The sequence below is a fragment of the Pongo pygmaeus genome, chromosome 18, assembly GCF_028885625.2.
Source record: "Pongo pygmaeus isolate AG05252 chromosome 18, NHGRI_mPonPyg2-v2.0_pri, whole genome shotgun sequence".
Classification (NCBI taxonomy): domain Eukaryota; kingdom Metazoa; phylum Chordata; class Mammalia; order Primates; family Hominidae; genus Pongo; species Pongo pygmaeus.
This window is the reverse complement of record NC_072391.2, coordinates 70,561,030-70,585,318: the sequence shown is the minus strand read 5'-3', so window position 1 is coordinate 70,585,318 and position 24,289 is coordinate 70,561,030. Positions and strand designations below refer to the sequence as shown.

The window sequence follows — 24,289 nt, the reverse complement described above, 5'->3', positions numbered from 1 at the left end:
GCATTTCTCAAACGTACTTAGCCATGGAGCTCCTATTCCATGTTATATCCTTTAACAACAATTTGGAAGTGCAGACGGAAGGAAAATGAGCCTGCATAAGTCAGTGGCATTTCTCACGAGTGACCTTGTATTCTAAAGTGTCCTCGTGTCCATGTCTCTTCTGTATCTGATTTTAATGGCAACAACTTGGCAGTGCTAACCAGCTGCAGGCTTCCTCACCTCCTGTCACTGTTTTTTTTGTTTGTTTTTTGTTTTTTGTTTTTTTTTGAGACAGAGTCTCCTCTGTCGCCCAGGCTGGAGTGCAGTGGTGCGATCTCAGCTCACTGCAAGCTCTGTCTCCCGGGTTCATGCCATTCTCCTGCCTCAGCCTTCCTATTGCTGTTTTGATCCTCATATCACTCTCTGCCTGGTGGGAGTAAGCTAATACACAGGAAGCCTGTAGCACAGCACCTAGCATACAGTAAATAACAAAGCTGCTCATTTCTTTGATTTGGGGGCAGTAGGGAGAAAGAGTGCTTAAGAGTTTAGTCTGTGGAATCAGACAGACCCCATTCTAATTCTGGCACAGCTCTCACTAGAAAGACTACGAGGTCAAGGATCATGTCTGTTTTGTCCATCAATGTCTGGTACACACACAGTGCCTGATACAGGCCATGCAGTCAATGAGTATTCAATGAATGAATGAAGGACAAAGCAGGTCTCAACCCAGGTGATTTTGCCCAACAGAGCATATTTGGCAGTGTACAGAGACAGTTTTGGCTGTCACACTAGCATCTAGTGGGTAAAAGTAAGGATGTTTTGCATGAAACATCCTACAATGCATAGGACAAAGAATGACCCAGCCCCAGTTGTCAACAGTGCCAGGGTTGAGAAGTCCTGCTCTGCAGTCAGGCCAATCAGGGATCGATTTCTAACCAATGACCTCAGCTGTTAGGCCTTGAGAAAGTCACAAAATTTCTGTCTTAATTTCCTCATCTGTTGAATGGGATTCTAATGGGATCTTGTATTGTACACTTGAAAGCTAATACATATTCAAATGAGATGAACTGCGTAATCCCTAGGAAATAGTTAACACAGTGACTGGTGCATGGAAATTGTGACCTATATATGTGTCCCATGACATTGATGGTGAGGTTCTTCAGGTGGACTCTTCACTCTCTTGCAACTCACTGTCTCAATCCCCAAGTGAGCGCTCTTATCAAAGCAAACCTGTGCTCCCACTTATGTTTCCCGTATGGTCAGCTTTTATTTATATGCTCACCAGGGGCTCCACAGTGAAAACGTTATTGAAGAAGAGCATGCTGTCTCCCTGCACCAGCCTCCTCTGATTCGCAAAGGTTCGGGAGAGAACAGAAAGATGTTCTCGGAGTAAAGGATCAGTAACGCACTCTTCAAAAAACTCATCAGTCTCATCCTTCTTCTCTTTGATCAGATCATCACAGGCCCTAAAGAAAACAGGCAATGTGAGATTCATGTGGGTACTCCCATGAAGAACTTTGTAAAGGGCTTCCCTCTAGTACCTCCTCCTGGAAATGTCCTCAGCCTTCACCCTGGGGTGGTCCCTCCTTGCCCTGAGTCTGTAACCTGCTGCCCTTACACTCAGTCCTCAGACCTCTCAGAGCCTCTGTTTGCTCATCTTCATCCACCTTCTTTAAGAGATCCTCCCTGGATTCCTTTCCTATTCAATACTCATTGCTTTACTCCTGAGCCCTTATGCATATCTGGACAAATATTTTCTTTCAGGTAATCATGTTTTCCAGGCCACTTTTTAAACATTTAACATCTATTCCGCCCCTCACATGGCAAGGACAATTTTGTTCCTTTTAAATTTGCTTTCATTCTTTCTTAGCTGTTAGTTACCTGGAGCCCAGAACCTGGGGCCAGCAGGGACTAGGTTTGCATACGAATTCTATGATCTGTTTACTAGCTCTGTGACTTTGGGAGTTCCCTGATTCCTCTAAGCCTCAGTGCCTTCTCCTTCTAGAGACCATAGGAGCTGCTCCATCAGCAAGACGTGTTGAGGGTTAAATGTAATCAAGGCTCTAGTGCAGTTCCTGGGACAAAGCTGGCAACTCCATATATACCGGTTTTCTCCCTCTGTCAACCATAGGCAATCACCAAGCTGTCAAGCTTACAAAATGCTCAAGCTATGCCTTAAGGCACCTCCTTTTCTCTCTTTTTCTAGCTTTTAATATCCATCGTGATAAGAGAGAACAGCAGCTTTCCCCAATCCTCCACTCATTGCCCCCACTGGAGCTGTGTTCACATTTCTCCCGAACTTTGCAGAGTGAATTTTATCTCCTCCCAGGACATACGACCATATTCCCATCATTGTACTGGTATTACCAGGGGTGAGAGACAAATTATTTAGCAACATAAGTGCTGAGTGGGAGCCTAGGATCACTGAATTCCTGTCCCAGTTCCAACTCCTGTCAGTATCGTCAAATAATTTCTCTTTTTAAATAACGTATGCGTGCAGGGTGCTTTGGTCACACACTGCAAAAAGAAGTCAAAGAAATGGGCTTGGTGTGTTCTGGTTCCAAGGAAGTAAGTATCTTGTGCTTGATTTTTATTGCCAGGTAGGAGGCAGTGTCCAAGGTGACTGGCAGCATTCCTTCCACACTGCTGGGCACAGCAGGGCAAATTAAAGACAGCTCAGTTTGCAGAAAGAAAGGAATCCATTTATTTTTTATTTGATGTTTTTGTTATCTGAAACTGATCTGGAAAACTTACAGATTATATACCCTTAGAAACCAAAAAATTCCACTTGCAGGAATAAATCCTTAAAAACAATCATGGATATAAACAAAGACACAGCTACAAAGATGTCCATTAAAGTGCTGGAATGATACCAGATCAAGTGGGTAAATTTGATGTAAGATAATGAAGCACTGGTTGAACAAAAATGGGAATCATGAACATTACATTTATTGGGTATTTGTCAAACTTTTCACATGCATCATATAATTTAATACTCATAACTACCAGAAGGGTCATTAGCACTATGATCATCATTCCTACTATATAGATGATGAAACTGAGGCTTAGAAAGGTTAAGTAACTCGCCCAGATCACATAGCTGAAAGATAGCCTGGACTTCGGGGTCTTTGGAGGTTTGAATCCCCTGGTGCTAACCAATATGCACACTGCCTCCCAGGAATCCAGGGAATATTAGGGAATAATACGCAGCTAGTAAAGTGGTATTAAACGGAATATTTAACATCATTTTCAAATGTCTGAAATATTTTAAGGTGAAAAACAAAGTGACAAAATGTAACATATACAATAATCCCACTTTTGTAATAAAAAAGCAAAAGAAAAATACATACTTATTAAGGAAAAAAAACAGATTTAGACATACCAAAATATTGACTGTGGTTTCCCTGGTTGTAAGGATTAGAATGGATTTTTGACCTCATCTTTGTGCTTAATATTTTCTAAATTTTATTAGTGCACAATGTATTTCTTTTTAAACCAGAAAACAAGTCATTCAAGAAATTAAATGTTAATTAATTCTCAGGCTGAGGTACTAAGATTTTGACCTGGTTGCCTAACATGCCTGCATTGGCATGAGCCTGTGGATGCCACCCCTGGAAGAGTGCACAGGTGGAATGTCAGGGTGACACAATGTGGTCTGGTCTGCAGAAGGTGAAGGCAATGGATTAGATATACACATAGCAACATGAATGGATCTTAAGCACACAGCCTCGTGAGAAAAAGGAGAAAATGGAATACAAAATATGACTTCTCTCTGTCTCTCCCCCAAGACAATATACATTTTGAAAGAACAGATTCACATAAAAAGATAGACACATTAACATATTAGAGTGGTATCTTTGGGGGAATTAACAGGAGTGGGGTGTGGGGATGTAAGAGAATAAATAAAATGCTTTGTGTGGACTGAGGATGAAGATGATAATGCTCCATGAACTGAGGAGTATGAGAAATGCCCTGCACCAGAAAACAAAGAAAACAAAACAAATTCCAAAACGCTGCTCTTCTCCCATGCTGTTGAAACTCCAAATCGGTAACAGCCAGTACAAGGCAAAGGGAAGAAAGAGGGTACTGGATTCTTCCTCTGATGGAGAATTGGAGCCAGGACTGGGAGTCTAAGGAGGAGGTGTATAGCCACAACTTCAGGTGGCCTGGCTCCAACAAGGGTTTCCATAGATCTCAGTCCTAGTGCTTTGCCATCTTGTCCTGCTGATAGTCATGGTTTCTTGCACTCAGAGGTGGTTCTCTTTTATAGATGAGGAGACCTTTCATCAGACAGCATAACAGCAGGCCAGTCCTCTCTTCAGTAAAACCATGAACTTAACTCATTTTACAAATGGTCTAGTAGCTACCAACACCTTTAACAGTCAATGGGGAGGACGTGCGTCTCCAGTGCAGCAGGGTTGAACGAGTAATAGTCCCTCATCTTCAGGTACTCAAGGCCTGTAACCTGCTCCCTTTGGCACCCACAAGAGGTGCCAACTGAATGCTGAGGAAATTAAAAACTAAGAGCCATGGTCTTCAGAGCTAGAAGAAATACTCCCATGTCCACACTTGGCCTGGAACAAATGGAGCCATCCACCTTCAAATGGAAAATGGATCATGTGACTCTAAACAGTTAGCAACTCTGTGATCGATGTTACAAATGAAGAACTAGAGATCCTCTCCTTGTTTGGCAGTACCACGTAAATCTTCAGATTTTTGTATAAACCCTAGGGAAGGAAAGGGGCTTCTAAACCTAACTGAGATTAAGTTTATTATGACACAGATGGTAGGCTCAAAGCCCAATTAAAACTGATTTATCTAAGGAAACGTGTCATTTCCTCCATCTGCATATTATAGAATAAATCCATGCTGACCACTCTGAAGGGCTCCATTGAGAATTGTAGGAGCTCTTGTACAGAGCAAATCTAGAATTAGAGCTGGCTGCTATTGAGAAAATGGCTGTGACCTTGCTGGGGAAATGGGGAGCAAAAATCCTTAAAGTCGATGCCAAGTCTCTGAATACAGCAAATGTGATAAGAATGAGTACGAAAGAATCTTGCAGAATGTTTTAAAATCCCTCAGGACAAGGTTGAGGAAGCAAGGAGGGATGAATGCAGCCTCCATTTCTGAAGAGATTAATTTCTCTGCAAGTCTCAGGAAAACATCAAAAGAAAGAACTAAAAGGTGATCTTTTAAAGGTCCCTATACATCTGATTCTCAAGTTAAGAAAAAAAAAAAAAAGAAAACAATTTTAAAGCACAGAACTTCTTCCTAGGGGGAGGAACGCCATTGCTCAAGTGTGTAGCATGGGAACAACCCTCTGTCCCCAAACCTGGACATATGTCCTAAGGTTTTTAGCAATACTTTGAGGTAGGTGTGGAGGAAGGCCAAACAGTAAACTGCTGGAAACGAATAGGTATTCCTGGGGCTGAAATTCCTCCACTGCAAGAAGAGATATCCAAGTCTTTGCTCATCAAGATATAAAAGGACAAGAAACCTTGATGGTAGAATGGGACTTGAGTGTATCTGTTAAAGCTATTAGCATTGTTGAAGCGACCTTTGAGCAACTTTCAGCCCCTGGAGATGAATGCCACAGGACATGCTTTAAGCCATGTTAAAATGCTAGAAAAACAGTGGGCAGGCTCTTGAGTTTGACCTCAAAGTTTACCAGAAGTTAAATCTTTTAACCATAGAGGTTGCTGAAGGAGGGGGAACAAAGGAAGAAGATGCACCCCATTATGAGCAAGAGAGTGAGACATCAAGAGAATAACGCCTGATTCGGCTCTGCAGGCCTTGCTGGGGTGCTCAAGAGAGGATTCACCCCATTCGCTAAAGATCTCACTGCTGCTTTTCAGGGATGGGCAGGTCTCTGCCCATAAGCAAGCTACCAAAGAACATTCTGCTTTCTTGACCCCTGATGTGTGGCCTGGGACACGATCTGAGAATTTGTGACATGGAGGAGGAGGGGCCTACACTCACAGCAAGAGCACCACTGCCCTGTCCAGAAAGCAGGAGTTAAATGTTTAGTAAAGGGAAAACTTGTCTGTACTTGCCTTCCTTTCCAAGAGGTTCGGCATTTCATGACGGTTACTTAAAGGACAAGAATTCACGGCTTATAATAGGAAAGTTGTTTGCTTTCTTATTATTATGCTTGGGCTGTATCGAGGAACAATGGAGAGAAGAGCAAGGAGTGCCACCCTGATGCAACAAGAGATCAGCATGACTGGTATCCTTTTTCCCTCTTGGCCAAGCTCCTGGCACTCAGGAGAGAGGTGGGAGGAAGAGAAGGGGCAGCACGTTGTAGACTCTTTACCGAGATAAAACAATACAGTTTGGAGAAACAGGAGTTCTGGGCCTGTATGTCACACACAGTGAAAGAGGTGGTATTCTTATTTATCTGAAGCCACTTTTCAAGTCTATTGGTTAAAAGAGGATCATGATTCTAGATGATAAAATCAGGCTTCCAATCATGGTTATAAAAATGCTATCCTATATTTTTCCCCTTGTTACAAAGAAGTTGCCAGGAGAAATAATAGAAAGAGCAAGGGAGATAGTAAAAGAAAATGATGCAAGAGAAAGGGAAGAATAAAAGACAATATTAAAGAGATAGGGGTGTGAGTGTCAGGGGAGGTGAAGTGGGGAAAAAAACTAAAATCAATGCCCATCCACTGTGGCTGAATTATATTCTCTATAGTTTAGCATCTCTGATAACCATTGGTTTTAATTTTTTTAGAGTTTAACTGCTGAAATTAACGTCCTTACATACTTTTTGGTATTGGCATGGCATCAATCACATATTATCCATATAGCCAAACACACAGACATGGCTGAAATTAAAGCTGGCTTTCCCTCTTACAATAGGTACTCACTCTCCACAAAGGGTTATGCCCATAGGACAAGAATGATACTGAAACACTACTTTGCTGTTTTACTTTCTTTACTTGGATCTCCTTTCCCACTTTCCCTTCAAGCACGTTGGGCCATTTTGATTGCTGGTGAGCACATGTGAGCCGGGGAACCAGGGCAAAGGAAGCAGCAGTGGATCCTTTTCCTTGTGCCTTTTAAAACCACAGATATTTCTATGCCATAAAGCCAGAGGAAGATTTTAGGCACAAGTGGTTTTTCTTTCCTCATTTTTTAAAAGATGACACAGTGGCGATTCAGTGATTAAAGCTCATTGTCTGAATGACAAAGCTTCTGGCCCACTGTGTCCTGTCATTGTCATGGCTTCTGATTCAATTAGGGACTGCACACTGGGGGGGTTCTTCCTGGTTTCCACGGACCTAAGACTTATTTTTATCACATATGAACTTGGTTTTAAACAAAGCTTTGAAGCTTCCCAGGGCTAATCTTTAATGAAAATGGAAAGGCAAATAAAAAAGGCTGAAATAAATTCCAATGAAAGCAGCAAAAGTGTTAATTCAGGGAGGTTGGAAGGAGATAAAAATGAAAACGGAGCTTAAAAGAGGCAAGCATGGATTCAGTAAAAAGAAATCTTCAAAATTTAACAGTGATGAGATTAGCTACAACAGTTTGGTTTTACATTTTATTAATTTTCTCCACTGCCTGAAGTGCCATTTTTAAAACCATAATATTAAAGATACTAATAAGAAATCATTATTAAATTATATAGCTTGCAGGGCCTGGAGCAATGCTACTAAAACCAAGAATATAAAAGCCATTATATCTAAGTCCTTCTTTTTCCTCAATCTTCATATTTTCTAGAAGTATCTTTTCACTGAAAAAAATTCCACATTGATGCCAATCCAAAACAGATTATTTTTAGGAACCTTTATAAAAGCTGATCAACCTGGCTGGGCGTGGTGGCTCCCGCTTGTAATCCCAACACTTTGGGAGGCTGAGGCAGACACATCATGAGGTCAAGGAGCTTGAGACCAGCCTGGCCAACATATTGAAACCCCGTGTCTTTACTAAAAATACAAAAAATTAGCCAGGTGTGGTGGTGGGTGCCTGTAATCCTAGCTACTCAGGAGGCTGAGGCAGGAGAATTGCTTGAACCCAGGAGGCGGAGGTTGTAGTGAGCTGAGATCACGCCACTGCACACCAGCCCTGGCAACAGTATAAGACTCCATCTCAAAAAAAAAAACAAAAAAAAACAAAAAAAAGCTGATCAACCTGGTTAGGGTTATGAAAAGTAATAGAGACAGGTAGATTTGTTTTGAAAGAATAGTGAAGAATGATAGGTTTCGTCTTCAAAATCTAGGCATTCCATTACTGCTAAACTATAACCAGGTTACATTAACTCAGGATGGACATTCTGTTCCACATAGCTCAGCTCAGATCGTTCAAATGAGCAGCTTCAAAAGAGGATCTTACACCAGAACCAAGTTAGAAAAATGTGACATTGGTTGAGTTGGCTAAAAATGTAGCACAAAATTCACTGATTTTTCATAATAACTGAGTTTTACATTACGCCCCCTCCAAATTACTGCATATAGGTGATTTTTGTTACAGACCTATACTTTTCTCTGTCCTCTTCTTGCTGGGTAGCAAATACTTTCCACAGGAAATGGGCAATGATATTACTGCGGTTGTGAATGGTTATAGTTCGCTGATTGGCCAGAGAGATGTAGGTTTTCTCGATGGTCAAGGAATTCTTATCCAGCCTTATATTCATGTCTATAGCAGCTCCATAGAGAGATACAAACACCTTTTCACCTAGGAATTAACAAAATACAAACACACTTTAAGATTTATTCTAAAATGACACGCCTAGGCTATCTTTTTTTCAAGCTGAAGTTAGGCAAACTAGCATAAGCATCACAATTTCATTCTTTCCACTGTACCCCCATCAGTTCAGAGATGAGATATGATTGGAAAACAAATATTATGCTTGGCACAGTTACAGAAAAATCAAGCTATCTTGCCTGGTCATTGTAAGAAATATATAAAATATGCATGGTTGTTGTGGGCACTCCAAAACTTTTTCTTCTTTGTAAATAACTTTCAATCCTACAGCCTGACCAGGAGGGCAATCGAGTTATAGAATTTTACTCTATGCCCCATCTTTAGCTCATGCATACACTTGATTTGTCATTCTTAAAATGCTTGTACCAAGTATACTTAAGAGCTGCTCAACATGGGAGAATTTAAGTCCATTTGAGAACAGTGATCAGGAGGGAAAATTCAGTAACTTCAAAAATAGAGGACTGACTACTTAAAAGAAACCATATCCCTAAACAGCAATTAAAACAAAACAAAACAAAAGAAACACACAGACACATACACACACACACACACCCCTGACATGTCTGGATAGTGGCTACATAAAAACAAAAATAGACAAAAATTGTATTAAAAATTAAAAAATTTTAAATATTAGGAATATCTTTACTCAGTATAGCAATTTAAGCCTCTGACTTTATTCAGGATGCACCAATTACCTTGATTCTAAGTATATAAGTGAGTTTTCAAGAAGACACAAACCTATAAACTATATTTGACTTGATCTTTGCAATGTCACAGCAGGTGCATTACTCTGACATCATATAGAAAAAATAAATATTGAAATACCATGAATGTTTTGTTGATTTATGTTGCTAAAGTTTTAAAGCATCATTACTTGCATCTTATTTTTTAGCAAACATTTCTGCTGCATTCACTATTGTATGAACCAGTCATTCAGGAAATCAACAACACTTTACACATTTTAAATGTTCTTTAGGCTCAATAACTTTGGATGCAGAAAGAACTTTCCCCAAAGAAAGAAAAAGTAAGCATCTAGGCATTTGACTTTAAAATTTTTATTTAAAAAATTTATATAGACAGTCGAAATTTCAAGTACTATAAAAGCAAATACAACGAAACTAAAAATGTATTTCTCCCCTTAACCTAACTACAGGTCTGATTTTTAGAGGTAAGAACTGTCAATATTTTCATGCACATCCTTTCCAAAAAAAGGTATGCACGCTTGTCAACTTTAAAGTTTCTTTGAGTGAAATGTAACAATCTGATAAGTGAAAACTCATTGTTACTTTAATTGGAATATTCTTAATTATGGATGGTGTTGAACACCTTTTCATAAATTAATTGGCTTAAACCAAAGAGAAAACCCCTCCTCCAAATAAGTTAATACTCAAAGAACTATGCCTTCTGCTGGTTGCTGTGGCTCATGCTTGTAATCCCAGCACTTTGGGAGGCTGAGGCAGGCAGATCACCTGAGGTCGGGAGTTCAAGACCAGCCTGATCCACATGGAGAAACCCCCGTCTCTACTAAAAAATACAAAATTAGCCGGGCATGGTGGCGCATGCCTGTAGTCCCAGCTACTCAGGAGGCTGAGGTAGGAGAATCACTTGAACCCAGGAGGCAGAGGTTGTGGTGAGGCAAGATCGTGCCATTGCACTCCAGCCTGGGCAACAAGAGCAAAACTCTGTCTCAAAAAAAGAAAAAAAAAAAAAAAAAAAAGAACTATGCCTTCAAGATGAGGGTGAACTGGAAGTAGATTAGCCTTAGTGCAGAGTTGAATATCATGCTGGAATTGCCTATGTCTTGCAAGTAACTTCAAACCTTGAATTTGATAATTATTGACTGGTTATGCCCTGAGACACTTGGTGAAAGAAACTCAATTTTTTTGGGTGGGAAAGGTACTTGCATCCAAAGTTTCAAAATTTTCAACATTGTTTAAAAAGCACATAACCAAAACATAATGATGCAATGCAAGGAAATAAAACTCCATGTGTTGGAACCAGCAGGTACAAGAAAAATGGAAATAGGCCCACAAAAATATCAGACACTAGGAATCATCAGATAGAAACTATGAACCAATTATACATACTATGTTTAAAGAAACAAATGGATTGCTGAATCCATATGTAGAAAATAGAAAATCAATAAGATCTTTAAAAAATTTGAAAAAAGCCACACTGTAGGACTTATAGAAATAAAATAGTCTAAATTATAAAAAACTCAAAATATATATTTAATAAAATAATTTTATTATTTTTCATGACAAATTAGTGAAATAGGAGGTAGTTCAGAAAATACAAAAGGCAACATGAAGAAATAAAAATATATGAAAAATACAGTGGATAAGATACAAGGAAGATAAAGTGAGAAGGTCTAAAAGTATTGAATTGGAAACACTCAGAAGGAGAGGAAAGAGATAATGAAGCAAAGACAGTATTTCAAAAGATGATGGCTAAGAATTTTGTTTGGAATTAAAGACATCAGTTCACAGTTCAAAAGGCCAGTGAAAGTCAAATTGGATAAATTTTTTAAAAATCAGACCCAAATATATTGCAGTGAAACTGAAGAAAACCAAAGACAAAGAAAAAACCCTGAAAGCAGCCTGAGGAAAAAAACATTATTTTTAAAGGTTCCACACTTGGAATTACACCTAACTTTTGAACTGAAACAATAGAAACTAAAAAATAATGGAATGATATCTTCAATATGACAAAGGTGAAAACAATGCCATTCAAGAGTTCTACACAACTTTTCCATCTTTTTTTGTCTGCAAGTATCTTTGGTTTGTCTTCACTTTTAAAGGATACTTTCAGTGGTATAAATTCGCATTGTTTTCTTTCAGCACTTCAACAATGCCATTTGACTGTCTTCCAGCTTCCATAATTTCAGCAGAAAATTTTGCCATCAGTATTCTTAGTGTTCCTGTTAAGGTAATGTGTCTTTTTTCTCTGGGTACTTTTATAATGTTCTCTTTGCTTTAGATTTCAGCCATTTAACCATAATATGCCTAAGTTTGGTTTTCTTTGTACTTGTACCACCGCAGGCTTGCTGAGTGTTTATAAACGTCTGGATTAAGGTCATGCATCATTTCTGGAAAATTCTCAGCCATTATTGCTTAAAATATTTTTTACTCCATTCTTCCTCCTCTACTTTTGAGACTCCAGTTACATGTATGTTGACCTTCTGACTGTGTCCCACTTGGCTTTTTCTTTCTGTTCTATTTTTTCCCCATTCTTTTCTATTTCTCTCTGTGCTTCTGTTCAGGTATTTTCTGTTGACCCATCTTCAGGTTCACTAATCCTATCTTTTGCAGTATCCATTTTGCCGCTAAAGTCATACCATTAGTTCTTAATTTCCAACACTGTATTTTTCAGTATAACACTGTTATTAAAATCTGATAAAGATATAACAATGATATAGGCCAATCTATAGGCCAATTGCACTTCTGAATAACAATGTAAAATTTCTGAATAAAAATAGTTAATCATAATATATCAGCACATTAAAGAAATGATACTTCATAACCAAGTGGAATTTATCCCAGAAATGCAATAATGTCCCACTACTAGAAATCTGTTTATGTAGCAATAGATCTAAGGAAAAAAATGGTATGATCTTCATTGATGCTGAAAAAGAATTTGACAAGATTCAAAATGCATTTTAAAAACATCTATAAAATAGAAATAGATGGAATTAAAATATAGTAAAGTCTCAGTAATTAAAATATTAATAGCATGGTAGCAGCACATGAAGAGACAGATCAGCGGAACAGAATGAAGTCAAAACAGACCCAAATGCACGTTGGAATTTAGTATATTATAAAGGCAGTATCTCAAATCATTGGTATAAAGACAAATTTGTAAAAAAAAAAAAAAAAAAACAAAAAAACAAGCATTGTTAGGACAACTTCATAGCCATATGAAAAAACATACCTCATATCTTATATCAGAATAAATGTCAAGTGAGTCAAATATTGAAATGTTCAATATGAAGGCATATACATAAAACAATATAAGGGAGAATTTCTTCATAACTTTAGAGAGGGGAAAGTTTTCTATGACTCAAAATCCAGATCCCTCTAAAAAACTAAGAAATTTGATTACCTAAAAATGAAAAAGAAACTCATTCAAAAGAAATAAATACATGACCCATCCAAAAACTTGACTGTAAAAGGGATACAGGACCTCTAAGAAACATGTACAGCTGCAAGATAGCACTAGTAATAAAAGAAATATAAAATAAAATATCATTTCATGACCACCAAATTAACAAACAAAAATCAAACAGTTTTATAATATCGTTTTAGCAATATATTGGCAAGAATATGGAAAAAGAATTTTTGTATACTTCTGATGAAAGTATAAATTGCCACAACTTGACATGCCAATTTAGTATCCAGTAAAGCTCAGGATAATTTTGCCCTACACCCCAGCAATTGCACTTGTAGGTATTTATCCTAAAGGAAAATCTCACACAGCTGCCCAAGAAGACACTGTACAAAGCTGCTCAATGCAGCACTGTTTGTAAAAGCAAAGGAGTAAATATTCAATTTTCACATACTGGAATGTGGCACATTCATTAAAATCAATCAGAGCAATGTGTATCTACATGTTTAAATATTTAAAACAACATTGAATGAAAAAAGCAAGTTGGAGAACTGCATGTACAGTATGATACCATTTATGTGAACTTTAAAACTGCTCAAGACAATACTATATATTGTTTATGGATAAGTGAATATGTAGGAATAGCATTAAAATGCACCCAATAAAGCTCCTCTGAGGAGCAAGATATGGGAATTAGATCAGAAAAGGGTAACAAAGTGGCTTCAGGTCTGTAACCAGTTTGATTATCCAAAAAAAATAAAACCTCTAGAAAGAAATGTGTACGGCAAAAGGTTGAGATGTGTTAAACATAACAGGTGTTGATTATATTATTATCTGTGCTTTTGTGGTTATCTGAAATACGTCATTGTTTAAAAAAATAATCAAAGGGAATGAAAGATCCAAGGGCTTATTTCACGCAACCTAGGGGTCAGAGAGACTAATGTCATTAATTTGAGCTGCTCACTGCAAAAGTCTTCCTTCCCAGAAATATAGCAAAAGCTATTATTTTTTTCAAGAACCATCTAATATTGATTTTTTTCACCACTATCTTCCAAAATTCATCAGCTCCACAAAGTGAAGGAAGCAATAACTCTTCTCTTATCCCCAAAGCTGTTGAAGTACTTGGTTTTTATAATACCTACTTTTATAGAGACAACATTAAAAAGGTTCCCCAACCCTTAGCTACTTTGAAGACTAACAGGATGGAAGTGGTGTCATGTCTCCAGGAATGGATGGGGAAGTTGTTCCTCAACATTAGCATTTTTTGTGTCCTTGGAGGACCTGTTCCCGCACTGGTGCCTTTTTGGTTTCTGGAGTTGCATACTGCAATCATCGTAGATGGGCTTAGGAACAATCTTTTATTACATCCCAGTACAGACAGATTTTGTGGAAGATCTCATTATCTCTTGCCAGTTTTGCTACCATCAATCAAATAAAAACAAATATGAACAAAACTAATTTTACAAAAATGGATGTGAAGCTAACTATATATACAATACGCTTCATACTGTGGTTTCAGTACTCTCAGACAACAGAGGACACTAAATTAAATATGAGTGAAGCCATAGATTTTCCAGGGAACTAACAAGTTGATTGAAAGTTTTTCATCACTTGGTGACAACAGAGTCAAATTCACTACGGTAGTGCATTGCTGAACCAAACTTCTTTGGAAGTGCTCTTTGTTCAGGAAACTTAAGCAACTTGACAGCTCACCTGGCATGTCAGTGGCAATGCCAAAACTGGTATTCTCAGTCTGCACAGAAGGCAGTGTGAGATGCAGAAAGTGTACTGGCCTCAGGCGGTCCCGAAGACCTGGATTCAAATTCCAGCTTTACTGAGCTGTAAAGTCATTTAACGTCTCTGGGCTACAGTTTACTTATCACTAAAATGAATGGAGTTAAAGAAATGTCCCTTTAAATACTAACACCGCTAATTTGCAAGTCTTCACTTGCTATGAACTTATGGAAACCTTATCTCACTTCCCTAAACATTTAAATCCCTGACAATCACAGTGTCTTAACTTCCGCTACTCCCTTTGTCAGATGACTAGGTTGCGAAAATTTTCTCCCATTTTGTAGGTTGCCTGTTCACTCTGATGGTAGTTTCTTTTGCTGTGCAGAAGCTCTTTAGTTTAATTAGATCCCATTTGTCCATTTTGGCTTTTGTTGCCATTGCTTTTGGTGTTTTAGACATGAAGTCCTTGCCCATGCCTATGTCCTGAATGGTAATGCCTAGGTTTTCTTCTAGGGTTTTTATGGTTTTAGGTCTAACATTTAAGTCTTTAATCCATCTTGAATTGATTTTTGTATAAGGTGTAAGGAAGGGATCCAGTTTCAGCTTTCTACATATGGCTAGTCAGTTTTCCCAGCACCATTTATTAAATAGGGAATCCTTTCACCATTGCTTGTTTTTCTCAGGTTTGTCAAAGATCAGATAGTTGTAGATATGTGGCGTTATTTCTGAGGGCTCTGTTCTGTTCCATTGATCTACATCTCTGTTTTGCTACCAGTACCATGCTGTTTTGGTTACTGTAGCCTTGTAGTATAGTTTGAAGTCAGGTAGCGTGATGCCTCCAGCTTTGTTCTTTTGGCTTAGGATTGACTTGGCGATGCGGGTTCTTTTTTGGTTCCATATGAACTTAAAAGTAGTTTTTTCCAATTCTGTGAAGAAAGTCATTGGTAGGTTGATGGGGATGGCATTGAATCTATAAATTACCTTGGGCAGTATGGTCATTTTCACGATATTGATTCTTCCTACCCATGAGCATGGAATGTTCTTCCATTTGTTTGTATCCTCTTTTATTTCATTGAACAGTGGTTTGTAGTTCTCCTTGAAGAGATCCTTCACGTCCCTTGTAAGTTGGATTCCTAGGTATTTTATTCTCTTTGAAGCAATTGTGAATGGGAGTTCACTCATGATTTGGCTCTCTGTTTGTCTGTTATTGGTGTATAAGAAGGCTTGTGATTTTTGTACATTGATTTTGTATCTGAGACTTTGCTGAAGTTGCTTATCAGCTTAAGGAGATTTTGGGCTGAGACAGTGGGGTCTTCTAGATATACAATCATGTCATCTGCAAACAGGGACTACAATGAACTCAAACAAGTTTACAAGAAAAAAACAAACAACCCCATCAAAAAGTGGGCAAAGGACATAAACAGACACTTCTCAAAAGAAGACATTTATGCAGCCAAAAAACACATGAAAAAATGCTCACCATCACTGGCCATCAGAGAAATGCAAATCAAAACCACAATGAGATACCATCTCACTCCAGTTAGAATGGCAATCATTAAAAGTCAGGAAACAACAGGTGCTGGAGAGGATGTGGAGAAATAGGAACACTTTTACACTGTTGGTGGGACTGTAAACTAGTTCAATCATTGTGGAAGTCAGTGTGGCGATTCCTCAGGGATCTAGAACTAGAAATACCATTTGACCCAGCCATCCCATTACTGGGTATATACCCAAAGGACTATAAATCATGCTGCTATAAAGACACATGCACACGTATGTTTATTGCGGCACTATTCACAATAGCAAAGACTTGGAACCAATCCAAATGTCCAACAATGATAGACTGGATTAAGAAAATGTGGCACATATATACCATGGAATACTATGCAGCCATAAAAAATGATGAGTTCATGTCCTTTGTAGGGACATGGATGACACTGGAAATCATCATTCTCAGTAAACTATCGCAAGAACAAAAAACCAAACACTGCATATTCTCACTCATAGGTGGGAATTGAACAATGAGAACACATGGACACAGGAAGGGGAACATCACACTCTGGGGACTGTTGTGGGGTGGGCGGAGGGGGGAGGGATAGCTTTAGGAGATATACCTAATGCTAAATGACGAGTTAATGGGTGCAGCACACCAGCATGGCACATGTATACATACGTAACTAACCTGCACATTGTGCACATGTACCCTAAAACTTAAAGTGTAATAATAATAAAATAAAATAAATAAAAATAAATAAAAATAAAACTTCTGCTACTCCCTATCCTAAGCTATGGAATAAGAAACAAAGAAAAGAAAACAAGGTCAAGTAATGTTTCCATTGCTTCTAAAGCCATGTTAAAACATTTCCTTCTTTTACAAATACCTCTGTTTGGCTAGATTTTCTAGTTATAACAGCACACATTTATAATTAATAATAATCCCACCACTGAAACAAAGTTGATGCGGGTAAGTCTGCATAGATATTAATAGATTCAGATAGATATTATTTAGCAGTTTCAACTGCAAAGTAGCAATATTACAGTCAATTACTGACTATATTATATTTTGGTATGCCTCTATTGGCCTTTATGAGAAAAAAAGAAAAATTCTGTATGGTTTTAGAAAGCTTACTAGAGTAAAATATGTAAATTACTATAAAGCTGCCATGTGAAGCACTAATATTATGACTGTGTGTATATTTAATAATAATACATCACCACACCTTTGGGGAAAAAGGTTACTTGCCAACTTCTGACTCCTAAAGCATCTCCTCTTTAGTAAGAGACATAATACTTTAAAAAACGCTGAATACGTGCATCAACTCTATTTCCTGAGTATGCCAATGGTTAATGTCACTTCTAAGGTGAGAAGAGCAACCTCACCAGGCATTGAAGAAGAAACCCCCTACACTACTATTTCTGGTACTCATTCTTGTAACCAAAGTTTCAATACAAATGTCTTTTTTCTTTTTCTTTTTTTTTTATTTCGTTCAAATGTTTTTTTGAAATGCTGTTCTGAATAATAATATCTCCTTGAACGCTGTGATTATATTTAGTTTCTCAAGACTCAGTTGAAAAGTGCAAAACTTAAGCAATTAACCATTTGTTTGTCTCTTCAGAGGCAAATGATACTTCCACTTATTTGTTCGGTTTTGGATTTGGTTTTGGTTTGGTTTTGTTGTTATCAATGTAGCCTTGAGTAATTGTATTTTTAATCTCTTCTGGAGAGATGAGTTTATAAAAGGTATCACCTTGCATCGGTTCTTTCTCAATTTTAGACTATAATAAAAAAGATAATTAAATCATTTATCAGGTAAAATCCACTGCTTAAACAAACTTGATTTTACTATACGCAGGCACCCACAGGGAGAAAGAGGAAAAGAGAAAGGAGGGGAGAATTCTGGTTCAGAAAAACATTAATGGGTAAAATATTAGATATTGCTGAAACTTTATGCTCAACCTCCTTAATTGCTAGAGCACTGGTTCAAACTCTGGTTGTCAGAAAAAGCAAAGAAATCTCCTAACTTCATTTAATCAAGAATATATTCAGTGGAGGGCCAGAAACGGAAGGAACAAATGCCACTGTTAGGAACGTGATTGAGTACTTCCTGCTGAGGAGTGTCAGTGCTGCTCCTTCTGGAACATTGTTTTAGGAATTATAAAGAAAAGACTCATCAACAGCCCATGTTAAATTTCCTTCCCCAAATAAATTCATATTTCAAACAGCTGCAGAAAGTTCAATCGGATGTTTATTTAATGAAATGAAAAGCCAGTGACCATGGCTGCTTGGAAAAGCTTCATGATTAATTGTGTTTAGGCAGTTATAAGCATTTTTCACTAATGGAAGGTTATGGATTCTGGTCATTAATAACCCACAATAAAGATTGAAAGCATATTCTTAGCAGCAGTTCATTTCATGTAAGGAAAAATGCTATAAGACAGTTTACCTCTGCAATCTTCAGAATATGACTTTATTCATTCACCAGAGGTGACATCAGAACCTCAGGGAGTAGAAACCAACTTTTCTATGAATGATTAATTTTTTTTTTTTTTTTTTGAGATGGAGTCTAGCTCTGTCGCCAGGCTGGAGTGTAGTGCCACGATCTTGCCTCACTGTAACCTCCGACTCCCTGGTTCAAGAAATTCTGCCTCCCAACTAGCTGGGATTACAGGCACGCGCCATCACACCCAGCTAATTTTTGTATGTTTAGTAGAGATGGGGTTTCACCATGTTGGCCAGGATGGTCTCGATCTTCTGACCTTGTGATCTGCCTGCCTTGGCCTCCCAATTACAGGCGTGAGTTACCACCCCCGGCTGAATGATTAAATTTTAATACACAAATATTTATTGTGGTTCAACCTATCTTTCCATTAGCATAGCAGTATATATGTAAGTATGGGTGTCATTCCAAATACTTACATAAAAGTAAAATTGAGATCCAGGAAGGCTGGGAAAATGCAGCTGCATTTCAAAGGCAGCAGATCAAGAGAGCACAAATGCACATAGAGTCATATGGGAGACGAGACAATCTGCTATAGTGAAAGAACACTGCCCACGAGGTAAGAGGCTGAGTCTGGCTTCTAACTGTGCTTCTATTTGGGCTTCCAATTAGTTCTGTGACCTTGGGTGAGCCACTTAATTTCTTAGGGCTTTAGTTTCTCTATCTGTAAAATCTAAGGGCTAGATGATGTTATCACTGAAGTCGCCACTCAAGTTTTGATTCTATTGATCTATAAGCACTCTAAATCAGCTGAACCCAAAACCCAAAAAATAGCGTTTTTTGAAATTATACCCCAACATATGTAGAGTTGTTTATTTATAAATTATACCCATATGCTAGATTGCTCATGTGTCAAATGTATTAAAAATACCCCCAAATGTTTAAAAGAATGAGATAAAGATGAAATAAACAATTATTTTAAAGATAATGTATTTACTATGTTTACCAACAATTAATTATTTTAATAAGAGTAAAAGGGTTGACTATGCTTCATTCTTTTTCAAACTCCTGATTTAAAATCTTGTAATACAGTGACCCAAATGTAATTCTAAGGCCACATTTATTCTGATACTTTGTTTCAGCAACTAACATAAGCAAAATCAACAAGGATATAAGATATAAGATGGATGCAAAATCAACAAAGATATGGAGATCCAGACAGAAAAAAAAATGTATCACTGACCATATTTATTAGCAGGCATATGTTTCTTCAGTTTCATCCACTATCACTACCAGTAACACAATGGTTTGGGCTGAAATTCAGCTAATAATTTTACCATAATGGGAACAATTACTTAATAGTCAAACAGGAGGTTCAAATATATCTATAATTGCATTTAACATAAAATGACTGAACAGTACAATTAAGAGACAAAGATTTTCAGACCAGATTTAATAATCAGCCTCATTGGTGATGCTTCCAAATGTCATACTTTAAATGTGAGGAAGGTTGAAAGTGAAAGGATAATCAGATTATACTATGTCCACACTCATCAAAAGAAAGCTTCTATGTTGTATAAATACCAGATCGAGTAGACTTTAGTGTCATAAATCTTACTAAAGATTGAGAAATTTTATAATAAAATGGTTAATTCAACAGGAAGTTATAATAATCCTACATGTGTATACATCAAGTACCATGGCCTCAAAATATATAAAATGAAAATTGTTAGCACCAAAAAAAAGGAACACCTAAGTTGTAGTTGTGGATTTTAATGACGTCTTCCAATAACTGATAAAACAAGGAGACAAAAGATTAGTAAAGATATAGATTAAATGGCATCATTATTAACAAATTTGACCTAATTGACATTTATGGAAGGTGTACCCTTTTCAAGTGTACAGGGAACATTTACCAAAATGGAACATATTTTGGGTCATAATGTAAGTCTCAACTAATTTCAAGGCCTGAAATCGTATAGAACTTGCTTTCTGTCACTGGTAGGATTAAACAAGAAATCAATAACAAAAAGAGACCTAGAAAATTCCCTAATGTTTGAATATTAATCAACGCATTGCTAAATAGCCCATGTGTCAAAAAAGAAATAAAAATGTAAATTCTAAAATATTTTCAATCAAGTGTTAAAAACAAAATATGTAAAAACATATGGGCTGAAGATTGAGTCAATTTTAGAGGAAAATGTATTGTCTTAAATGCATGTATTATAGAAGAAGAAAGGCTGAACATCAATATTCTGAGCATTCCTGTTAAGATCTAGAAAAATCATAACAAATCAAACCTAAAGAAAGTAGAAGGACTGAAAAAATGAAGAGGAGAAATCAATGAAATTGAGAAGTGAACAATAAAAATAATCAACTAAGAGTTGGTTCTTTGAATAAACTTAAAAAAAACTGATAAAGCCCTAACAATATAGATCAAAAAAAAAAAAAAAAAAAAAGAGAAGGATACAAATTACCAATAAGAAAAGAGGAGATATCACCAAGGATCCTATAGCAAACAATGATTAAGAAGGGTTCTGAACAACTTTATGCCAAAATTTTAAGATTTTAGATTAAATGGAAAAGTTTATTGAAAAAGTTTAACAGAATCAATCATTAAAAAGCTGCCCCCCTTTTAAAAAGTGAGGTTAAACAAATGGCTTAAAGAATAAAATTTTCAATTATTTAAGGAAGAAATAACATGACTCTTTAAAACAATTTCTCTAGAGAATTAAAAAGAGAGAACAATTCCCAACTTGTTTTATGAGACCAATTTGTTTTGTTCTGACAAGGGCATTACATGAACAGAAAATTACAGGCCAATCTTTCTCATTAATTTGGATACCCAATTCTTGAACAAAATATTAGCAAATATAATCCAATGATGTATTAAAATGATAATATACAAACTTGAGTTTATCCCAGAACACAGCAGGAATCTAGCATTTCAAAACAATCATCGCATTAGAAGAATAAAGGTGAAATAATGTACAATCATGTCAACAAATGCAACAAATTAAACATCTATTCAAGATTAAAAGTCTTAGACACCTAGAGATAGAAGGAAATTTTTTTAACCCGATAGAGTCTCCACTAAAAACCTATAGCAAACATCATACTAAATGATGAAATACTGAGCACTTCTCTTCTGAGACTGAGAACAAGAGAAAGATATTTGCTGTCATTACTTCCAATGCACAGCATACTAAATGTCTAGCCTGTGGAAGAAAGAATAAGAAATGAAGAGCATAAGGATTGAACAAAATAAAAACTATTATTATTTGCAGATGACCTGTTTGTGTATATACAAAATCCAAAATCATCTACAGATAAGTCAGAAGTAAATTTAGCAAAGTCTGCAGATAAAAGCTCAATATACAAAACTCAACTGTAGTTTAATAAAGCCACATAAATTTAGAAAATAAGCTTAGGAAAAAATACCACACTAGCTATAAAATTAAAATGGATAAACTGTATTTCATCAAAATTAAATTGCTCTGCTAATAAAAAGACAACATTAAGAAAATTAATTTCTCACTGTGAGAAAATATTCACAATAATTATTTCTGAAAGACTTATATAAAGAATATACATATATATATTTCTTTTTCTTTTTCTTTTTTAAGACTGAGTCTCACTCTGTCACCCAGGCTGGAGTGCAATAGCTTGGTCTCAGCTCACTGCAACCTCTGCCTCCCGGGTTCAAGCTATTCTCCCACCTCAGCTTCCTGAGTAGCTGGGACTACATGTGTGTGCCACCACACCCGGCTAATTTTTGTAGTTTTAGTAGAGATGGGATTTCACTATGTTGGCCAGGCTGGTCTCGAACTCCTGACCTCATGATCCATTCACCTCGGCCTCCCAAAGTGCTGGGATTACAGGCCACCACGCCCAGCCAAGAATATATTTTTTAAAACTACAAGTCAACAACAAAATGATAAACTACCCCATAAAGAATGGGCAAAAGACTCAAACATGTACTTCAGAAAAAAAGACATCAAAATGGGCAAAAGCACATGAAAAGACATTCAACATCATTCATTATTAGAAAAATGCAAATTAAAACCAAAATAAGGTACCACTTTATACCGAGTAGAATGGCTAAAATTAAAAGACTGACATGACCAAGAGCTGATGAGAATGTGGAGTTTCATACATTCATTGCTGGTGGGAATATAAATAAAATGTTTCAACCACTTTAGAAAACCATTTGGAAGTTTCTTACAAAGTTAAGCATATGATGACTCTATGACTCAGCAATTCTACTTTTAAATATTTACCCAAGAGAAATAAAAACATATGTATATCTGCACACACACACATACACGCACACACACACAATGTGTACAAGAATGGTTATTTTATTTTTCATTTTTTATTTTTGGAGACAGAGTCTCGCTCTGTTGCCCAGGCTGGAGTGCAGTGGCGTGATCTCTGCTCACTATAACCTCTGCCTCCTGGGTTCAAGCAATTCTCCTGCCTCAGCCTCCTAAGTAGCTGGGACCACAGGCACATGCCGCCATGCCTGCCTAATTTTTTTGTATTTTAGTACAGACATGGTTTCACCGTGTTGCCCAGGCTGGTCTCAAACTCCTGAGCTCAGGCAATTCGCCCGCCTTGGCCTCCCAAAGAATGGTTATTAAAGCTTTATTCATAATAGCCCAAAACTTCAAAAATCCAAATTTACATTAATAGGGGAATGAATAAATTATATGTAACCATACAGTAGAATACACTTCTTAGCAATAAAAAGGGAGTTACTGCCATACACAAGGACATGGATAAATCTCAAAAACATTATGTTGAGGGAAACAAACAAGACACAGAAGAGTATATACTGTATGAGTGCATTTATTTGAAGTCCAAGAAGAAGGAAAATTAATATAGGGTGATAGAAATCAGAGCCTCTGGGTGGAGGATGGAGGGGTTGCCTGGGAATCAGCATGAGGCAGTGGCTGTTCTGTCTCTTGAATTGGGCAGTGGGTACAGAGGTAGTTACACTTGTCAAAACTTATCAAACTGTATATGCTCTGTGCATTTTATATTTAAATTATACCTCAATAAAGATACAACAAAAAACCACTTATACTAACATCAAAAACCACTGAATGCTTACAAATTAATAATTAAAGAACAAGTGAAGAAAGGACTTGAATAGGAATAGATGTAATGAAAATATTCAAGGCTTCTACACAGAAAACTACTGCTGAGAAAAAGTAAAGAAAACCAAATACATGGAAGGATAAACTATGTTTATAACACGATGGAGAGACAGGACTATAAAGTAGTAGGAAAGAGGAACTAGTCTATAAATAATAATGAACAATGTGAAAAAGGCATACACTGGAGTCACTTTCAGGCAGCCAATGAAACTAGGGACTTCATCAAAATACTTGAGAAAATATTTTTATTTGTTTTATTTATTTATTAATTTATTTTTAGAGACAGACTCTCGCTCTGTTGCCCAGGCTGGAGTGCAGTGGCAGGGTCACCGCAGCCTTGACTCCCAGGCTCAAGCAATCCTCCCACCTCATCTTCCCAAGTAGCTGGGACTACAGGCATGCACCCCACACCCAGCTAATTTTTGTTTATTTTTGTAAAGACAAAGTCTGGCTGTGTTGCCCAGGCTGGTGTCAAACTCCCGGGCTCAAGCAATGCTCCTGCTGTAGCCTCTTAAAATGTTGGAATTATAGGTGTGAGCCACCACAGTCGGCTGAGAAAGTATTTTTACAACTATTTTTAAAGTGATCACTAACCTGATAGGACAATAAGGACATCAATGTGAAGACAAGCGTACCAAGAAATAGTCTAGTGCCAAGGCTGGC

The 24,289-nt window shown here is 37.2% G+C and overlaps 1 protein-coding gene across 1 annotated transcript in view; it reads right to left on the bottom strand.

Moving 5' to 3' along the window:
• Positions 1 to 24,289, bottom strand: part of HYDIN (HYDIN axonemal central pair apparatus protein) — a 488,520-nt gene that overhangs the window by 317,440 nt on the left and 146,791 nt on the right. The window contains exons 12-13 of the mRNA XM_063654515.1: positions 8,457 to 8,658; positions 1,262 to 1,445 (exon numbers count right to left, since the gene is read on the bottom strand). Coding sequence (XP_063510585.1) covers positions 1,262 to 1,445; positions 8,457 to 8,658 — 386 coding nt within the window. The remainder of the gene's footprint in view (positions 1 to 1,261; positions 1,446 to 8,456; positions 8,659 to 24,289) is intronic.